Below are 21129 nucleotides of genomic sequence, written 5' to 3'. Positions count from 1 at the left end.
TAAGAATAATATTCAACTAATATTTTAATTTATGAAAAACTGTGAACAAGTTTGATCGATGATGCAAATTTGAGTTTGAATCCCCCTAAATTACTAAAAACTTTGCATGTAAATCGATGTAAGCATATTGCATTAACAATTGTCTCTGGTGAAGAGCTGATTAAAGAAGTAAACGAGCAATTTGGTGAGATGATTCATGATCAGTGTGTAGTTGTACACTAATGAAATTCAAACAGTATGTTTGTGTACCTGTGCAGGTGTACATGTGTCAGACCTCCACATCATCTGAGCCCTAACTCCATCCAGGAACAAGACCTCGACAGTCCCGTCTGAGAGAGCTTTGAAATGTCCTGTACCTGCCACCGTCACCTCCTGAACTACACGTTCACAATCACACACCGCAGCCTGTTGAAGACAGAACCGTTATCATCACACACACACACCCATATACACAGGACACTGAGCGAGTCTCCGTCACACACACCTCGTTCCAGCAGTATAAAGAGAGCGGGACACTCAGGGAGCTTCTGGCCTGGATGAAACATTTCAGAATCCTAACAAAACACAGAAAAAATATTCTTTCTTTGTTTTCATGTAATGTAGTTTGTGGAATACACAAATTATACACTACCATTTAAAAGTTATTGGTCGGTAATGTGTTTTTGAAAGAACTCTCTTATTCTAAACAAGGCTGCATTTGTGAGATGAGATCAAAAATATTGAGAAATATTATTACAATTTAAAATAACTGCTTTCTATTAGTATATATTTAAAAAAATGTAATGTATTCCTGTGATCAAAGCTGAATTTTCAGCATCATTACTCCAGTCTTCAGTGTCACATGATCCTTCAGAAATCATTCTAATATGATGATTTGCTGCTCAAGAAACATTCCTTGTTATTGAATAATTTATGTGAAACCTTAATAAACAAAATCATCTGATTCTCTGATAAATATAAAGTTAAAAACAAACAGTTTATTAGAAATAGAAATCTTTTGTAACATTATAAATGTCTTTTACTGTCACTTTTTACCAATTCAATGCATCCTTGCTGAATAAATACGTTAACAGTGATGCTTGACTTAGCAAACACAATTGTTCAATATTATTGCAGTGCAACATTTTTGGTCTCATCATCACCCCCTAGTGACTGAATTCTATAAATAGGAATTTTCCTCTATTTAGGAATATTATGACACGAGTTATCCTGGAATCTTGTCTATTGGTTTTGGTTTTAATGTGAGCTGTATGCTAGAAAACTCATCTCACCTGCTGGCCCGTGTGACAATAGATTGGACAGAATACAGCTGACCCGGTACGTCAGGTGGGAGACCACACAGGTAATACACACACTCCACTGCCTGAGAACAGAAATCAACTCATTTCTGAATAATACATCTACATACATTCATTCATGTAATGCTCTATGTATCAGTACATCAGCCTCTCTTGAGACCAAGCACATCTTGATAGTGAGTACACTTTAGAGTGTTGTCTTACATCTCTGTGAGCAGCTCCAGCTTTGTAATGTGTGAAGTAATTGGCTAAAACGCCATTGGATCTAATGACTGAACCATCACCTGGTGAGATTTCTACCATCGGCATCACTCCATCTACTATACTAAAGGAGAGAAAATACATCAAATCATCATCAGTCAGTGTTTAAGTCTAAGGCATACTTTATTTGTTGGGCACATAGTCCTTAAAGGGACACTTCCCCCAAAAATGAAAATGCTGTCATCATTTACTCACCCTCATGTCATTTCAAACCTTTCCAAATGACTTCTGTGGAACTCAAATTAAGATATTTTGAAGAATTCTGGGAAACCAAACAACATTGGACTCCTTCGACATTCATTTTATGGACAAAAATAACAGACATTTATCAAAATATCTTCTTTTATGTTTTACAGAAGAAAGGAAATCACACTGGTTTTGGAACAACATGAGGGGGAGCAAATTATTTTTTGGGTGAACTATCCATTTAAGGACTGTGTGCAAAAAAAATCATGAATCAAAAGTAAAGTAAATATACTGAAATATATTGCTTTTTTTCATACAATTTGAAACCAATCCTTAAGAATAATGATTAGATAAAATCCTCTTTTAATTTAAAGTAATATGGAAAAGCATAATAAAAAATATAATATACTACTGAAAGTGTGTGTGTGTGTGTGTGTGTGTGTGTGTGTGTGTGTGTGTGTGTGTATATATATATATATATATATATATATATATATAAATAAATAAATAAATAAAATGTAACCTTTTGGGATCCTTACAAATTATGTTTTTGCACGCCAATCTGTGCTTCGGTAATGTTTTTACCCTAGTAATGGTCTTTAAGATGATGCAATAGGTAATGGTGTACGAACATGAAAATATTCGGTAATCACCGGTATATAATGCCTTTGCACCAGACCACTTTCACCAGCTCAGCTGTTACTTCCTCTTCCTGTTCCAGCAAATCAGGATTCACAGTGTCATATCTCCACCTGAACATCACATGGTTGATTTTGGGGATGACACACTTATTTGGGGATGAAATATTACCAGTTCTTGACAGGTCGAGATTCATCCATAAATAAAGCCAAAGAGAGAGAGAGATGAGATGAGACTGTATGTTGTGTTTGTTTGGAGTTCCTCACCTGTGCTGATGAGGAGAGGGACATTTTAAAGGCAATGGTTTGGGAAGATGAGTCTTCAGCCCTGTTTGAGGTGTTTGTCTATCTTCGCTGTCTGTTAAACCTTTTCCATCTTGCCCATTGATATTATTTATTTGAGTTTTTTGTGATTCCCAATGCTTGACAGCCAATGACAGAGGATAGCACCACGTCTGTTGGTAAAGCACTCGGGAATACTGCTGGATCACTCTGGTATACACATGCACCTTTTCAGACTTCAACCTTGTTGATTCCAGTCTTTCGTTATTGGTGGCTTTTCCGACTGACCCAGCACCAGCTGAGGAGTTTAAACCCTTAACCGTGGCAGATTTTAATGACAAGCTACCTAATAAACATGTGCTTTTGTGTTGGTGACCTTGAAGCTGCAAATACTGTGACTCTACTTCATTTTGACTGGACTGACAGATAAACTCCACCGTGAACTCTTCTCCAGAAGAGGAAAGAACCAGTTCAGCATGTCCATCAACAGAGCAAACTGTGATCTCTCCATGCGACCCAGTGGTGCAAGAGTCAGACCCAGGCCACTCCACCTCAGTTATGGCACTGTTGAACTTCTGAAAATGAGCATTTGGTTAAGCAAATAAGCATAAATGAGAAAATAATAAAAAGTAAACCTTTACTACAGCTTTAGGATAGTCTAACCTTGATGAATTCCACTGTTATGAGCTCTTCAGGCAAATATGGATGAGTTGCATACTTGTTTCTGAATGCCAAAGCATTCACTACAAGTGCCTTTACAAGAGAGAAAACAAATAAGGGATTTAATGTTTTACTGTGCATTCATATTAACAGCAGTAAAAAACTTAAGACAAACAAAAGACGGCTCATGGATGGATATGGTATAAAAGCAGATGGTGAGTTAGATAGATAGATAGATAGATAGATAGATAGATAGATAGATAGATAGATAGATAGATAGATAGATAGATAGAGTATAACAGCAGATGGTGAGTTAAACAGACAGACATACAGATAGATAGATAGATAGATAGATAGATAGATAGATAGATAGATAGATAGATAGATAGATAGATAGATAGATAGATAGATAGATAGAGTATAACAGCAGATGGTGAGTTAAACAGACAGACATACAGATAGATAGATAGATAGATAGATAGATAGATAGATAGATAGATAGATAGATAGATAGATAGATAGATAGATAGATATGGTATAACAGCAGATGGTGAGTAAGACAGACAGAAAGAAGATAGATAGATAGATAGATAGATAGATAGATAGATAGATAGATAGATAGATAGATAAGATAGATAGATAGATAGATAACAATGCAACAGTCCATAGACAGTAAAAACACAACCATAGACAGTAAAAGAAACGCAACACGTTTAGCATTACAATGACACAGTTTTGATAGTTATACAGATGAAAGGGTGATATGTGTACCTTATACTCGCTGATGGCGAATCTTGTTCTCTGCCTGACTCTCTCTCTGGGCTGTAGCGGGTGTGAAGAGGGTGACAAGTGTTTCTCTATCATGAATTCAGATCCGCAGGGTGAGAGCTGAACTCTGCGCCCGTCTGCGTAATACACATCCACCGACTCATCCACATACATGACCATAAACCTAACCGAACACATGACTGAAAACGCTACAGCTGGAACTCAAAACAAATTACATAATCATTTCACTGCGACGGTCTAAACGTAAACACTAAACATCACTGAAGAGACACAAACAAACTCCGCAGAAGCGAGTCAAATCGCGCAGTCCGATTCCTAAATAGATCGTTCTTGCGAGTCGGATCTTTTGAATGAATCGACAGAACTGGTTTACAAACCGGGAGGGAAGAAAGGATTTGACTTATGGTACGAAATATAAGTTAAGCAAATAGCCGAAAAGCAAAAATGTTACAAATAAAACGTATTTTAAATTTACTATTTGATTGTATGACGAAGTTCAAATAAATAGCATTACATCAGAATGTGGAAGTCAAAAGGTTTTTTTGGAAGTCAAAAGTTTTATGTAGATTTGAATTATTTTTAAAAGCTATATCAAACTGAACTGCGACACGAAATTACAACACTTTTATTGATTAAACCTGCTCGAAAAAAAAACATTATAATCAGCCATGTGTTCTTAGATATGACTTTATTGCAACGTCAGGATGTCATGGACCAAATAATCGCCGAATCGTTTTTTGATCCATTTCTTTGACATGACTGTTCAAAAGAACCGATTTGCAGAAATGAATCGGACTGTTCTTAGTTGCCATGTAAATTTTCGCGGGTTATGAAGAGAACGACGCTGATTGGATGAACCACTTCTTCTACAGTACTCATAAATCGTGCGCTCTGTTGTCGCCCCCTTTGTGCAAAGATTTAACCTGAGCTATGAACATGGACCAAGATTTAATTTAGATATGATTTGCTTTTTCATTACTTTAGTGTGAAATATTTACCACTTTTTTGCATATTGCTTTATAATTGCATAAAAATAAACGTTTTCATATTTTTTTTTTACTGAATATCAGTATAACTTATTTTTTTCTTAATTTGTAAATTGTCATCAGTTTTACAAAAGCCAAATAAAGGGTCATAGTTACTGTTTAATATAAAATATACTTTCATTCACTGGTCTGCAACTGGAGACGCCATGCATGAAAGAGTTAACAGATTGCAAAACAAGTTGGACATCATCTCATCCAACAGTCCATTCACTAAATAAAAAAAATACACGACTAACAAAAACAGCTCAGTTCTGAACAACAGAAAAACAGAGACAGTGTATTAATAAAGATTTATTGCAGGCAAACAATGCAGCAAATAATATTTACAGCTATATTAAAATAAACATTCCTTAATCTGGGATCCATGAGATGTCGGTGATGAGAAAACTTCTGTAAATCACAGTGGCGGATGAATCTGTGTAAAGCCCCAAACCTGTACTGAGCTTTTCTTCTGATTTGACACGCTTAACGTGTGGAAAATGTATCCCTGCATTCAAAAAAACCAAACATACTTTAAAGCTGGGGTTCCACTTTTCCTCAAACGTGTGTATAAATTGAAAGTGGAACTCTAAGAAAAGATTAGAGGAAAATCAGTGAAAGGAAGAACACTGGTTTTGTTTTCTTAAAAAAAATTTGTCTTACTGTCTGTGCTCTGTAACTTTTGAAGGCAAAGCCTTGAGTAAAACACAAACCGATGCGTCCCGCCTCATTTCTCCTACATTTACTGAGCAGTTAATCTGCAAACAAACCACACGTACACGATGATGCTACTCTTCGGCTCATATTAAAATCTCACTGCAAACCTTTTTTTTTGGGGGGGGGGGGGGGGATGTTTGATCAATCAGAACACGCAATAAAATAAACCTCACAACCCAAATGCCAAACCAATGGCTACTGACATTTTGATGGCCTGACGGACTTGCAAAATTATACTGCATTTCAACTAAACAGTAATCCCAGCCATAAATCCAGCGACATTGTAGCCAAGAAGTGCTTGTTGAGAAATTAAACGAAAATCAACCGAAATGTTCTTGGTTCCGCCCTCTCTGAAACATTCCAGCTGGTCGGGTAATGCGTTAACATGACAACCTCACAGTCTCTCATTTCTTTCTTCTTGCGTCCGACTCCATGCAAAACTTCTCAAACGCCTCCTCGATCTCTGGATCCATTTCATCATCATCATCACAGGAACTGAAACAGATGGAACAGTGAAAGCTTATATATTTATTTACATGGCCTTTTATTTGTGCATTCTCACTTCCTTTCCTCGCATCTAAGCACCACCCTCCTGCGGATGGAGGAATCGAAGCACAGCTTATTTGTAAATCGGAATATTCTTGGTCACTCAAGCATCACTTAAAGGCGTCATCAGCTGCGCTCGAGGGATCTGCCCTTGTGTTGTTAAAGTTTGGTTATTTAAAGCTGCAGTCCGTAACTTTTGGTGCTCTGGCGATTAATAAACAGAACTGTATGCGTCTTGCGGATGAACATTGTAGCCGGAGCTACTTCTCTCTGTTTATGTCTATGACAGGTACTGGGCTAGTCCCAAGCGGTACGACCCGAACCACTCTAAAATAGTCTGAATACAAACATCTATTATATTATAAATTTTATTATTAAATATTATATTATAAAAGTATGACCATTAATGACTGAGTATATAAAGTTGTTTCCACTGTTATCAGGAAAAAAATTCAAGTGATTGTGCAGATTGCCTCGCGCACACACACACACACACACATCAATTCTTGCATTGCTAACTTTACATTTATTGTTCATGTTCATTATCAAAATAAAATGGTCAACTAAACACATAAAAAGTTACACTGCTCAATTTAAACAGTCCGTAGTACAATCTGTGCTGTTGAGCGTGACCACCGCCTCACTATTGTGTAATCCCAAGCACATTTCTGCTCACGTGAGGGATGATGTTTTACGTGGATATTAGAATGCTAGTGAAGTACAAAGCCAAGTTTACATAATAAATAATAATTTAGCATCCAAATACATCGCGGAAATGGAATCATTTGGATTTGTTGTGCAATGAGAGAGGTAGGGTACGTGAGCCCAACACTGGTTTCAGTTTTGCTTTAAATGGATTCATTTTGGCTTGACGTTTGAATAGGCTAGGCTAGTTTTATTTTGTATTCTTGTTCAGTTCTGAATAAAGTTAAATTTACAGGATTTATCATGGAGTGAGGGGCATATAGCATATAGCCAGAGCCAGTTCTCTTCTATAGCTCTGTTTATAATGTTTGTAAACATTTAGCAAATGTATAGCGTATTTTTTAAAACATACAGCAAACATTTTCAAAAAATCTTGATAAATTACTTTTGCATCATTGTGATGAGGACAATTACTGGAGTTTGAGCAGAGGGGATGGTCACACCAGGGTTATTATAGTTGAAATTTAACTGAAATAAATAATATTTTAAAAGAAAAAAATAATAATTTTTGATTTCAGCTAGTGGCAAAATTTCTCGTTTTCATTTAGTTTAACTTGACTCAAATAAAATAAATATCTAAAGATAAATAAAAATTATATAGACACTTTTTTTATGTCAATGATGTTAAAATAACACTAGGCCACACTAATTGCTGCCCGCACTATCCTCTCAGCTTTACTATATTACTAAGTAAGTTGTTTGTAATTGTGCGTTCAGAATATCCATTATAACGTCCGTTTAATGCACATCTACTCACGATTCATTTCCATTCTCTTCATATGCATCAGGGAAGTAGTCTTCTCTGTCTAGAATCTCCTGATATTTGTCCGAGTATTCTGTGGTGAGAAAAAGAAAAAAAAGAGGACAAATTACACTTTAACTTTCTCATTGTTTCTGCTTAAATGAATACATGATGCTGCATGATTTGTATTATCTTTGAACAGTACATTTCTACCATATGGACATTATTTTGACAGTCACCAACAGATTACTCTTAATTGTAAACGTAGAAACATGTATTTTTTTGTAAAGCTGCTTTGAAACTAAATGCATTGAGAAAAGCGCTATACAAATAAATGTGAATCGAATTGAATGAACAAATTAGTAGAATCCTGTCAAGAACATATCAGTCATATTTTAAACCAAATAAAAAAAAAATAATAATAAAAAAAAGGAATTATACATCGCTTAGAGAAAATTAAACCGGTATGAGCATTGTGTCATTTGTCTTAATTAAAATACATATTTTTATAAATACATTACCATAATGCAAATTTAAAAAAAGCTCAAGTATTCAGGATCATGGCTGCTGAAAATTCATCTTTGCCATCACAGGAATACATTACATTTTAAAATATATTCAAAAAGAAAACAGTAATTTTATTTTTGAAGTAATATTTCAGAATTTTTACTGTATTTTTGTATAATGAATACAAAATGCTTGGTGAGCATGAGACTTTTCTTTTTTAAACATGAAAAATTGTACTAAAAAAATATATCTTAATTTTAGTGTAAAGAAGTAAAAAAATATATTTAAAAAAGACAGCAATTATTATTAATCTTAAAAAAACTACAAAAATAAAACATGTTATGATAATGAAAATTGGTTAGAAAATTATTTTTAAAACTTACATAATTTATACAAAAATATGTAAAAACTTGGACATAAAATAGGCCTTTTTTTGGACTCGAACATGGTTTTGTGATATTCATTCACTTGATGACGTCTCTACACGGGTCATACCAGCAGACGATACTCACCAGGATCTGCTGCTGTGAAAGGCGTCCCATCAGCTGTGTAGAAGGTTGGTTCATTCTGAGGAATAGAAATATGAGAGAAACACAGTAAGAGAGGATCCAAAGATACTGTCACAGAGTACTGAAAATAAAAAAGAATAATAATGCTTTTACTAAGCAAGAATGCATTAAACTGATCATGACTGCAGAAAATTAAGCTTTACCAGCACAGGAATAAATCACATTTTAAAATATTATCAAAAAACAGTTATTTTAAATTGTAATAATTTTTCACAATATTATTTTCACTGTATTTTTTATCAAACAAATGCAGCCTTTGGGAGCATAAGAGACTGTCACAGATCACATATTTTACTCCCAAAACTCATCATGTGCATCTGAATGAATTTAATTTCTTCAGCATACACACACCATAAAGTAGTTGGGGTCATTGTCAGGTGTAGCGTCACTGGACACAGCGGCTGTGAGAACTCGCCCCCAGTTACTGGACTGTAACTCCACCAGTTTCAATAGCATCTGTCTGACATCTCTACAAAAGCATAGATACAATAGACATTTCAATAATGCAACTGGATTCATTATTGAATCAGTGATCACCAATGGGAGAGCAGAAGGTGCTGTTCATAAACCTCAACACTACATACATTCAGTAGGGACCAAAAGTGATGTCAAGAGGGGATATTTGTTTTCATTGACCCTACAGGTTCAATTACATCATCAAAATATTTTTAAAGTCCAAAACACTGAAGAACCAACCAGACAAAATTATTTGGCAAAAAAGGAAAACGACAGCAACAGGTTTTTATTTTACCATGTAAAAAAAGATCATAGTAAAAAGCATACACTGACTACAACATTAATTGCAGTTATTAATATTTCATTGGTTCTCTTTTGGTTTTGCAAGTCATAATTTCTATGTATGACAGCCTGGCCAAAAATTATGTCTGCACAATTTGGTTTGTTACATTGCGTTATACCAAATAAAACAATTCGCTCCAAACACAACAACGCAATATGCTTACAAAATCGTTATATAAATCTTGAATAATCTTTAAATAAAGAGTGAAGATTTTTGGCTTTTGGCTACTAAACAATCTTCTGTTGCCCGACTCACTCACCGGCTGCATTTGGCGTCCAACAAAATGTCTTCAATCTTCTTGATGATCTCACTCATGTCTGACTGCCCTCTCTTCTTCCATGTGTCATCCAGAATGGAGCCGCTCAGCTTGTCAGATCAGTACAGTAAAACAATGCAAGTCAGCGCCAATAGCTTAGTAGAGCATTATTATCTGAGGATTGATTAAATTAAAGATATTATTCCATTTCAGTGTTTTAAGTTATCTGGCAATTTCAAGTTCTTTGTATACGTCAGGATTACTGTCTCTAATGATCTTAAGTTGAGATCCCGAGATCATTTGATAACTCCTGCGAGGATTTGCTCTACTGAGTCTTACATTTACTGCAGTTACACTGTATAAGAACAGGAATATTTCACACCTTGAGCAATTTGACAGCACAAATTAGATTTGGGTCATCTGGGTGAGAGAATAATGTGTTCAAAAGATTCTTTAGCGCTCCCAGTAAGACATCAGCTCGTCCTGGTGTGTCTTTACCACTTTTCACCTGAAAGACATTAAAGAATTGAAATTTAAAATTGTAGCAGTTTATATTTTGGGCAACGGAATAAATGAACCGCTACATTTGAATAACCAGCAACAAATATGAAAGACACTGAAAAGACAAAACTTGACATTTGAATTCAAGCAGATATATATGGCAGGTTTTATATGCTTGGTTATGCAAAGGAATAGACAAAGGGTTTTAATTGGTTTAGGCTTTAGCATTACATAATTTGCTCAGACGTAGCAGGTAAAGCTCTGCCCTGGGGTTTATTTAGTAAGCATGAACGGCTGATTGAACCAGGGTTAGTTAAATTAACTAAATTTAACAAAACTTAAACTTCTTTAAAATTGAAAAAAAATATATATTTATGAGATGAAAAAAATTAATTAACTGAAAATGAGAAATAAGTTTAACTGAAATAAGTTGAAGTACAAAAATTACTAACCGGAAATAAATTAAAACAAACCAAACTTAGATCAAAATTAATTTAACTAATTAATAATATTAAACTAAAAATAATATAAATAAATAAACTGTCCATTATATATATTTAATCATTTTGAAGATGCTTCTATCCAAAGAGACTTATATAGTCAGATAAATAAAAATGGATATATATGATTCTGACTCATCATTGATTGTAATGCCATGTCACCATCTGATCTTCATGGCAAAAACTGAATAACAAAAAAAATACAAGTTGCATAAATAAAATTAAAAACAAACAAAAAGAAAAATACAGTAGCTAAGATTATATATGATAAAAATGTAAAACTTTTTCAGGGATATCTTTCTGTCCTTTATTCTTGTCATGATACTGGAATTTCTAACTTCGATACGATACTTTGAAAAGTAACGATATTCGATACCATTTTCGATACCACAGGGGAAATCTAACGCTGCATGTACTCATATAGATATTTTTAATATATTTTTTTTTTTGTAATTCTATTGAAAGTCTAGACAATCAAAAATTTCCTCATGTTGAGATCACTTTATATGATGACGCTTTTAAGCTTTTTCATATATAAACGTTGATCAATTACCATTACAATTATCTCACAAATATTTTCTAACTCAATGTATTTGTTTTTACAATGGAGTAATTTTGTTGCAATAGCTTCACAAAGCACAAGGAAGCTTGATTTCACATGGTAAATTGAATTTAAAATAGATGAGCAAACAGTAATAAAATAATAACAAATAAACATTACTAACAAATAAATACAGTAGATTAGAGTTACAAATGAAATAGACTGCTTTATTTTTTTCAGGTAGGTCTAACAGTACTATTCAGGTAAGAAACTAAACAAAGAAACAAAGTAATTAAATTTAAAATAACATTGGATAAACTTTATTGTAAAAATACAGATTAATCAATTAAAGTTACACGAGTTAATCAGTCAAGAGCAGTAAGTGATTTTCTCTTTGTCTTTTGTAGTTTGATAAACATTAACAACATAGAGAGCGGCACGTTTATTAGGCTGCTGTCCCTTTAAGACCTGACGCACAAACAACAAAAACAAAAATAACGACTTTATTTCAACTATTCATTTACTTCTCTGTGGGCCTCTAGTCAGTTAACGTAGTGTAATAGCGTAGAGCTACGTCACACGTAGGCTCACTATTGGCCGACGCTGGTCATGTGTGTGATGCGTGTGACGTACAACAACAGAAGCTTACGCTGTTACACTAGTGAACTGACTCGAGGCCCACTGAGAAGAAAATTAATAGTTGAAATAAAGTCGTTATTTTAGTTTGTTTTTGCGCACAAAAAGTATTCTCGTCGCTTGATAAACTTAAGATTGAGCCACTGTAGTCACTTGTACTATTTTAACGATGTCTTTAATAACTTTTCGGGCCTGGCAAGTTTCAATTCCTTAGAAGCCTATGGAGGAGTGATCCAGCTCTCAGATTTCATCAAAAATATCTTAATTCGTGTTCCGAAGATGAACGAAGGTCTTACGGGGTTGGAACAACATGAGGGTGAGTAATTACTGACAGAATTTTAATTTTTGGGTGAACTATCCCTTTAAAGAGAGTTTATTAAATAGATATGTTGTCTATCTGCATTAAAAGCAGGAGAGTCCAATAAAACATGTTTGATGGAAAGGAGAGGTCTTTCAAAACATACATAAAATTGGGTCTTCGTCTTTAAGCAGAAATGCTTGAGTCAATCTTGTATTGTATAGTGAACTAATATACTGTATATATATATATATATATATATGAACTATATTGATTTCTATAAACTCTTTTCACATTTCTGGGTTCTCAGAAATTCATCATAGTTGGGTAAACTTCTATAGCGGTGAACGGGAGAAAACTGCAAATATTTTTTTTTTGTTTCCATTTGCTCCAACAGCAAGAGAAAAAAAATCCTTGAATGACTTTCCAAAAGAGGAATAAAATATAGCAAGATTGATTAAGTTGGCCAGAGAGAAATATTTCAAATTTGCCGTCATTCCCTCAGCCATTGTATTAGAAACATGGACAAACCCAACCATTGGTTTAAATTGGTTTATAATTGTTTTATTTAAAAATTTAAACCATTGGTTGGGTCTGTCCATGTTAACGGCTGGGTTTGTCCATATTTGACCCAAACTTGGGTTGAATCAACCCAGCACTTTTTAGTGTGTACTGACAAGGTAATATAACACAACATATAGCGTTCTAAATGAACATTACATTTTTTTTATATTTACTAGATTTGCGATGTTGATAACTGCGGATCATCACAGTCTATAAAAAGGGTCAATTGGTTATTAGACTGTATTGCAGAGAGCTGTGTAATAACCATATTTGACATATTTTGTGGTAAGAAATGAAAAGCATTGGTTGTGAACTGACCTCCAGGTTAAGGTACAGCTCCCCCAGAAACAGCACATATGAGTGAAACTTTTTCTGGGTCTCTGGATCTCCTCTCACGGACTGCTCCCTCTGCTCATACTCAGTTTGACACCTACAAAAACACCACAGAATGGAGTTTAAGGATAAATGAAACTTACAAAAATGAGAGTAAACAAAACTGAAAGTAAAGGCTAAGATAGAAAAGGGAGGAAATCAGTGACTTTTGTGAAACACACCCAGAAAACTGACTTTGAGGTGTCAACTGTAAGATTATGACTGATTTATTATTTAAAAGGTACACGGTGTAACTTTTTTTATTCAAAATTTGTATTAAAAAATAATATTTCAAATAATAAGTCAATAAATTATCAAAGCGTCTTCCAAAATGTGTTTTTGTCTCACAAATTATTATGTGCATCTGTTTTTAACAAACGACAAACAGAGGAGAGTCAGCTGGCAAAAAGAGAACGAGACAGAGCTCGCAATAAAACAAGAAGCAACATTGGCTTGGCTTTTTGGAGATGGGAGAACTGACGAATTTGAAATGTTGTAAAAGTGACGCAGAGATGATGGCATTTTTATTACTAAACAGGTGAGAAAGGTGTTTTATTAAACAGATAAATTACCATATGCAGCTCTCTAACAGAGTTCACTATAAAGTATTATCTATTGTGAAAGTCAGTTCATTATAGTTGTTGTAGCTGTGCTGGAATTTATTCTTAAGGAAGTAGCGGGTCTATTAACGGGTGAAGATACAGTAACGTCTTCAGCTAGTCAGCTTGAGATCCTTTCCATCTAAACTGGTTTTATCTCTTAAGTCTAGTAGTGAATGTTTTATGAGCAGTATGATAACCATATTCATCCACACACTCACTCAGAGCCGAAGCACAACCAAAACAATGTTCTTCTGCAAAATACATGAAGCTTTGTTTTTTAACCGCTAGAGGGCAAAAAGTCATAGTTTTGCCGTTTAAGGAGGCTTTTTTATGGTGTACCTGCTCAGCAGCAGCTGTCGGAAGTTACGGCTGGTTTGAGTGAGACGGATGTGATGAGACAGATGGTTACAGAGCCGCGCACCAGTGTAGGCGAAGTTAGGGAGAGACGTGGACTGTGGAAAGCAAATACAGCACTGATGCATGATTTGAGATTTACCAACTACAAAATTGAATAACTGATTATTCATAATATAAGAATATCCAAGGTGTTACAGAGGCCGTCTCGGGTTACATGCATGCTTTTTCAACAGAACACAAAATGAGCATGCAACACTAAATTAAAAAAGAAACAATTTAGAGTAAAATGCATGCAGCTTTTTGTCATTATTTTTATTTCATATTATTCACATTTTTGTCCACTTGATAAATGCATGCGTGTGTGTATATATATATATAGGTCAAAAGTTTGGAAAAATTACTATTCGAAATGTTTTTAAAAGAAGTCTCTTCTGCTCATCAAACCTGTATTTATTTGATTAAAATAAATACAGAAAAACTGTAATATTGTGAAATAATATTCCAATTTAAAATAATTGTTTTTCTATTTTAATACAAAGCTGAATTTTCAGCATCATTACTCCAGTCTTCAGAGTACCATGATCCTTCAGAAATCATTCTAAAATGCTGATTGGATACAGTAGTGTATAATGTTACAAAAGATATAATTGAAAATGCATTTGGAAAATATACCGTTCACTCTTTTTGAAAATGTTGAAAATTTTAAATTTCTGTCATAATTATGAAACAACCTGAGGGTGAGTAAATAATACCAAAAAAATGTATTTTCAGGTGAACTATTCCTTTAGGATATGCACTTTGACAGGATACCACACAGATCCATTCAGAGAAACTCATCACAAGCACACCTGTACGTAGATAAGCTCTACGAGATCCTGCAGTATCTCCTCTGTAGTGACCCAGCTGTTCAGCGTGTCTGTGATATACTCAATTTCTGACTCAAAGGACCCTGGAGACGAGTTCAGATGGCTTACAAAATCCTGAACTAATTCAGCTAGTGAGGCCTCAGCGTAGTATCCTTCAGACTCAGCCGAATACACATCATCCTAAAGAGAGAGAATATTAGACTAACTTCCGGGTAAATATATATATTTTTTTTTAAAAGAGCCACATAGACTCACCTGGAATGATGCATAACATCCTGGGACAAACTCAGGTGCAGCAGCAGACAGTTTGGAGTTTTTCACCAGTGCATCTGCAGCACTGCTGCTATTGTGTCCTGAATTAGAAAGTACAGGGGACACTCTGCTGTCTGGAAGATGAAGCAATGAAGACCTTAATTAATCCATTTAACATTTTTAGTCACAACATAATTCCCATCTGTGTTATTTCATAGTTGACTATTCTAAAACTTGGGAAACAATAATAATTAAAGCTGCAAGCAGCATTTAGCGGTGTTCAAGCAGTTAAGGCATTGAAGATTTTTAACCACACAAGCATCAAAAGACATTAAGTTTTATGTAGCAAGCATTTAACCACTGACATCATAGATGGAATAGACCATGTTTTAGCACGATTTACCATGTTCCAGTATGATTTACCATGAATCTAGCATGATTTACCACAGTTTACCATGATATACCAAGTTCCAGTATGATTCACCATGATTTACCCTGTTCTAGCATGGTTTACCACAATTGAACATTCCAGTATGATTTAATATGATTCTAGCATGATTTACCAGTTTACCATGATTTTCCTTGTTATAGGATGATTTATCATGATATACCACATTCTAGAATGATTTACCAGGATTGTAGCATGATTTACCATGATTCATCACATTGCTAGCATTATTTGCCATGATACACCATGTAATAGTTTATTTACTATGATTTACCATGTTTCTATCGTGATTTACCATGATTTTCCACATTGCTAGCATTGATGTGAAGTGTCAATAGCAATGAAGTGATACACTTTGATAAAAAAAAATGATTGTCTTATAATAGTTAACATGGAAAAACAGGTTTGCTTTAGTGTAGAATACTGGTGAAAATCAGGTCTGTCAAAATGAAAGTGAGCCAATAAGTGGTCTTCTAATGCCCTCTGCTGGCCATTATACTTATTAATAAAAAGTTTCCACAGGTGCTTTTGCACACATATGTAGACATATGCTTACACACACACACACACACAAATGTTGTATTTGTTGTTTTTTTCAATGCTATTGGAATGTGTCATTATGAAAATATACTTTAATGGTCTATAAGCATTTCACATATTTTTTTGTGAAGCTAGATGAGGACGGGACCTTTCAAACAAGCTATCCCACAAGAATCTAGGTGGTCTAGGTAGGGAGTTACAGCCGTTCTCGTTCTTCAATATAGTTTAATGCAATATAGTTTTGAACATATATTAATGCAAATACTTTTCTTCTTCCATATGTGCAAAAAATTGAAATGAATGAAATGATACCACAGAGAGATTCTTCAATATGCAAACAATTGAACTTGAATAAATTAATTGATTGTTAATGTTACTTATTTTCATATGCATTGTTTTTAAAAGAACATTTTATTATTCTGGCATTAAAATACAGTTTTGTTTTCTATGACTTGGTTTGATTCCATGTATTTTTTAATGGCACATTTTTCATATTAACTTTAATAAAAATGCTTAAACACATTTTGTTATAGCTATAGATATTTTAAATAAATGGTAGGTTTAAAAAATGCATATTACAGGTTTCCCATTTAAAACGCAATTTTTAGTTTTCATTTTATTCATATAATTTTATTGAAAAAAAATTCTCAAATTTTCATGTTTACTCAATGCATGCTTACACACACTCACAGTTTTGGGATGTTATTGTGAAAATCTAATTTAATTTAATATAGTTGATAAAATCTATTTTAGTTTAGTTTAATATTTAGGTAATATAGTTTAATAATATTAAACTATTAAAAGGGGTGGTGATGGCGCAGTGGATAAGACACATGCCTTTGGTGTGAGAGACCCGTGTTCGAATCAACTGTGAGACACCAATGTGTCCCTGAGCAAGAAACTTAACCCCTAGTTGCTCCAGAGGTGTGCGACCTCTGACATACATAGCAATTGTAAGTCGCTTTGGATAAAAGCGTCAGCTAAATGAATAAATGTAAATGTTACCAGTCCATAATAATAATTAAAAAAATAGCTTTAAGAAGTAAAATGGCCAGCAGAGGGCAGTAGAAGACCACTTATTGGCTCACTTTCATTTTAAACTAGTTGGTTTCACCATTATTCTGCACTAAAGCAAACCAGTTTTTTCATGTTAACTCCATAATGCGTGCTTACACACACACACGCGCACACACACACACACACACACACAGACACACACACAGACACACACATAGACACACACACAGACACACACACAGACACACACACAGACACACGTGTGGGATATGTTATTTTTGAAATCTCTTTTAATGGTCTATAAGCATTTCACATATTTCTTTGTAATGTAATAATATACAACTAATTTTAAAAAATAGCTTTAAGCATTTGTTTGTAAGCCAATGCTGAAAGCTGATAAAAGGATTAAACATGTCTAATACAGCTGCTCCTTCTAATGGACAACAGTGGTATTACAGCCTATATAGAGTTGAAATGAATGAATGGAAATTTGGTTTTTCACTTATATCTGGGGAACGAGAAAGTGGAAAAAATCTGAAACTCAGAACTTAGATAGTGTCCGAGGAGCCCTGTTGAACGAGACCATCCTGGTGTTGGTGGCCGATCGGGGCCGGGAGTTATGCCCGTTCAAAGGCATATCTTTTGGGGCTTATATCTCTGGAATCCCCAGGCCAAATCGCACCAAACTCGAATCGAAGCTAGGTGAGGACGAGCCCTTTCCAACGAGCTATCTAGGTGGTCTAGGTCGGGAGTTACAGCCGTTCAAATTCGGGGGTCTCTAGAATTAGCGATCCGCTGCTCCCGAGGCCCGCGACGATAGTGTTTTGAGCGAGCATGGAGTTTCCGTTTTCGAGTTATGAGTGAATTTGTACTGGGAGGGCGTGGCCTAACGTTATACTTTCGTTTTCAGCCTCCTGTGACACAATTGTGAATAATACATGAATTTTAACAAAATGTGATTGTAAATGTTAAAATAAAGATTTTATAAAGTCTAAATATGAATTATATATAACAATATTAGGGAGTAGTAGGATGAAATGACGGCAGGGGGCAGTAAAATACCACTTATTGGCTGTTATACACCCTATTATAGCCATCCAAATGAAGAAGTTATACCTTTTTTGATAATTATTGATCTAGAGAGTCCAGAGAATTGTACTGTACTGGTTTTAAACATTATGATTTGAAAATTATATGATCATAGATGGAAAATACCATTTACAGCCAATACAGGCAATTACCATAGGAAATATATGGTTTTAAAGCTTTTTAACAGTTATAGCGCCAATCTCCATGAAACTTTGCATGCTTCTTCACCATGGTATGCCACATATGCTCATCAATTTTTGTGAAGTTCTGACTTTTTCTTCAGTATTTATAGGCTTTTGACTGCATTTTCCTAAGAACCATTTCCTAAATGACCCTGTTATAGCCAACCAAATGCACATTTTCAACTTTTTCTCGATGATTATTGATTCTCAGACTCCAGAGAACATTTCTGCACCAGTTTGGTTCCGATCAGGCAAAAAACCAGGGACTAGTTTGCAAAAGTAGGTTTTGGACAAAATTGGCCATAAAAATTTTCCAAAACAAATCGAGAATCCAATATATACTTCTTGTCCGTCTTAAGCCAAGGATCGCAGTGGTTTACAAAGCTTGATTCTAGGTCAAACGGTTGAGGAGTTATGGTCATTTTAGTACTTTTGGTTGCTGTAGGGCCACTTATGGGCCAATCGGGCTCATAAATTGATAACCTCTCCTCGATTTTTGTACTACCTTATGCCAAAGTTTCAAGACTCTAGCACTTACGGTTTGGTCTGCACGATGCGTTTTAGCGGAGAATAGTAATAATAATAAAAATCAGGACAATTACAATAGGTTTTCAGCACTTCGTGCTTGAACACCTAATAAAGACTTGTAGTGTAGATACAAAAGCAACCCCACGTCCACGTATACTTCTCCACTCAGGTCACATGACAGATTTGGCCAGATTAACCATCTCACCCACTAACTGCTGGTGACCGTTTAACCAGCTTTATTTCAAAGACTGCAATAACCTATCCATCTATCTATCTATCTATCTATCTATCTATCTATCTATCTATCTATCTATCTATCTGTCTGTCCATCTATCTGTCTGTCCATGCATTCATCTGTCTATTTATCTATGCATCCATCCATCCATCATCTATCCATATATCTATCCATCCATCTTTCTATCCGCCTGTCTATCTTTCTATCTATCCATCCATCTGTCTATCTATCTATCTATCCATCCATGCATCCATCTATCTATCTATCCATCTGTCCATGTGTCTCTTTCTATCCATCTGTCTATCTATCCATTCATCTATCCATCTATCTACCATATATATCTATGCACCTATCTATCTATCCATTCATCAATATATCTATATCTATGCACCTTTCAACAAATTGTAAAAAGAAGCTTTACATTGTCAAAACATTAGCAACCTCAGACATTTAGGTTACACAAACATGGACAAGCAAATATAAGCAGATATCTCTACTGGCATTGTAATAAAAAAGCTTTGCAATGCCAAAGCATTAGTCTATAAATCTATATTATAAGCATACATACAAACATATTTACACCCATATAAATATAAATACATATAAGTTATCAGTCTGTATACAAGTCTAATCATGATAATCCATATCTAAACAGTGCGTCGACTCAAGTCACTCCATAGGCTACGTTAATTAAGCCACATGTTCTGCTTTGTTTAACCGAGCCTGCCTCAAATAGAGGACTAAACAAAAAAAGACAAAGGAATTTGCGAATATATTATCCTCAAAAGGCTCTCACACCGTTAGCTACTCCACAAAGGTGATTATTAGCAGACTAGCATGTCAGCTAGCAGACAGTCACAGTGAACTTTACTTCACCTGAGTTGCCGTCCGACACCGGAGGAATCGTTCGCGGTTGTCTGAGCGGCTCTCCCGGGTTAAACAGCGAACTTCTGGCATCTCCAGCCTCGGATGAGGAGGAGGATGATGGTGTGCTGTTGTTGTTGTTGTACATGATCTTCTTCTCGCTGATCTTCTCTGTCCCGTCTGGCGTCAGACACGAATAGACACACGGATCAGATCTCAGGAGGCCGCTGAACACTACAAACACAGACAGCTTCAATCTACAGTCTGCTTCTCACTTTCATGTTTACTATTTCTGTTTCTGGCATCTGGCCCTAGCCTAGTCTATAAAGAACTAATCACTTCCTTAGTCATTCTCCAGGATACCTGCTCATCAGAGGAGCACTGCCATCTATTGGAAATTTAAAAAAACATCCTAATAAAGATGTTGCAGTAAATCATGTCTTTTCAAATGGATGTAGGGCATTTTAAGCATGATTACTACACTTTCCGACGAAAATACCACAATTATTATGTATTTATTATTGTTGCTATTATGTATTTTACATAAATAGGGTACAAATAGGTCCTACATTTCTTTTTAAAGAAAGCATTTTTCTTTAACAACACATGAACAGTGAAAAAAAGTTGCTCAACCTTAATTTTATGAGGTTTATAATTTTTAGTGCTACACTCGACATACATACAATTTAAAACAAAAGATTATAAAACTTTACATTAAACACGAGTAACCTAGACTTCCACTGAGCTACTTTGTCAC

General features: G+C 34.9%; 2 protein-coding genes across 3 annotated transcripts in view; both read right to left on the bottom strand.

The window, feature by feature from the left end:
• Positions 1-4421, bottom strand: part of cunh5orf34 (chromosome unknown C5orf34 homolog) — a 6511-nt gene extending 2090 nt beyond the window's left edge. Inside the window, exons 1-8 of one of the 2 annotated variants that reach the window (XM_077241740.1) lie at positions 4097-4421; positions 3329-3418; positions 2651-3240; positions 2399-2497; positions 1503-1623; positions 1272-1363; positions 485-554; positions 250-408 (exon numbers count right to left, since the gene is read on the bottom strand). In XM_077241740.1, the coding sequence (XP_077097855.1) occupies positions 250-408; positions 485-554; positions 1272-1363; positions 1503-1623; positions 2399-2497; positions 2651-3240; positions 3329-3418; positions 4097-4291 (1416 nt within the window). In that variant the 5' untranslated portion in view covers positions 4292-4421. The remainder of the gene's footprint in view (positions 1-249; positions 409-484; positions 555-1271; positions 1364-1502; positions 1624-2398; positions 2498-2650; positions 3241-3328; positions 3419-4096) is intronic. The other variant, XM_077241741.1, reaches the window with a different exon arrangement.
• Positions 4422-5438: 1017 nt separating this feature from the next.
• On the bottom strand, positions 5439-20781 carry paip1 (poly(A) binding protein interacting protein 1). Its single transcript, XM_077241739.1, has 11 exons — positions 20385-20781; positions 15473-15603; positions 15200-15397; positions 14334-14446; positions 13339-13450; positions 10363-10488; positions 9984-10090; positions 9277-9394; positions 8869-8923; positions 7865-7943; positions 5439-6351 (listed from the first exon to the last, which is right to left on the bottom strand). Exons 1-11 carry the CDS (start codon positions 20518-20520, stop codon positions 6261-6263), a joined length of 1266 nt encoding a protein of 421 aa, XP_077097854.1. The 5' UTR covers positions 20521-20781; the 3' UTR covers positions 5439-6260.
• Positions 20782-21129: the final 348 nt, after the last annotated feature.

The sequence above is a fragment of the Siphateles boraxobius genome, unplaced genomic scaffold, assembly GCF_051911475.1.
Source record: "Siphateles boraxobius isolate OS27281-9 unplaced genomic scaffold, OSU_SipBor_1 24, whole genome shotgun sequence".
In the NCBI taxonomy this organism is placed as follows: Eukaryota; Metazoa; Chordata; class Actinopteri; order Cypriniformes; family Leuciscidae; genus Siphateles; species Siphateles boraxobius.
Note: the sequence above shows the minus strand (reverse complement) of the source record. Positions and strands in the feature narration are given on the sequence as shown.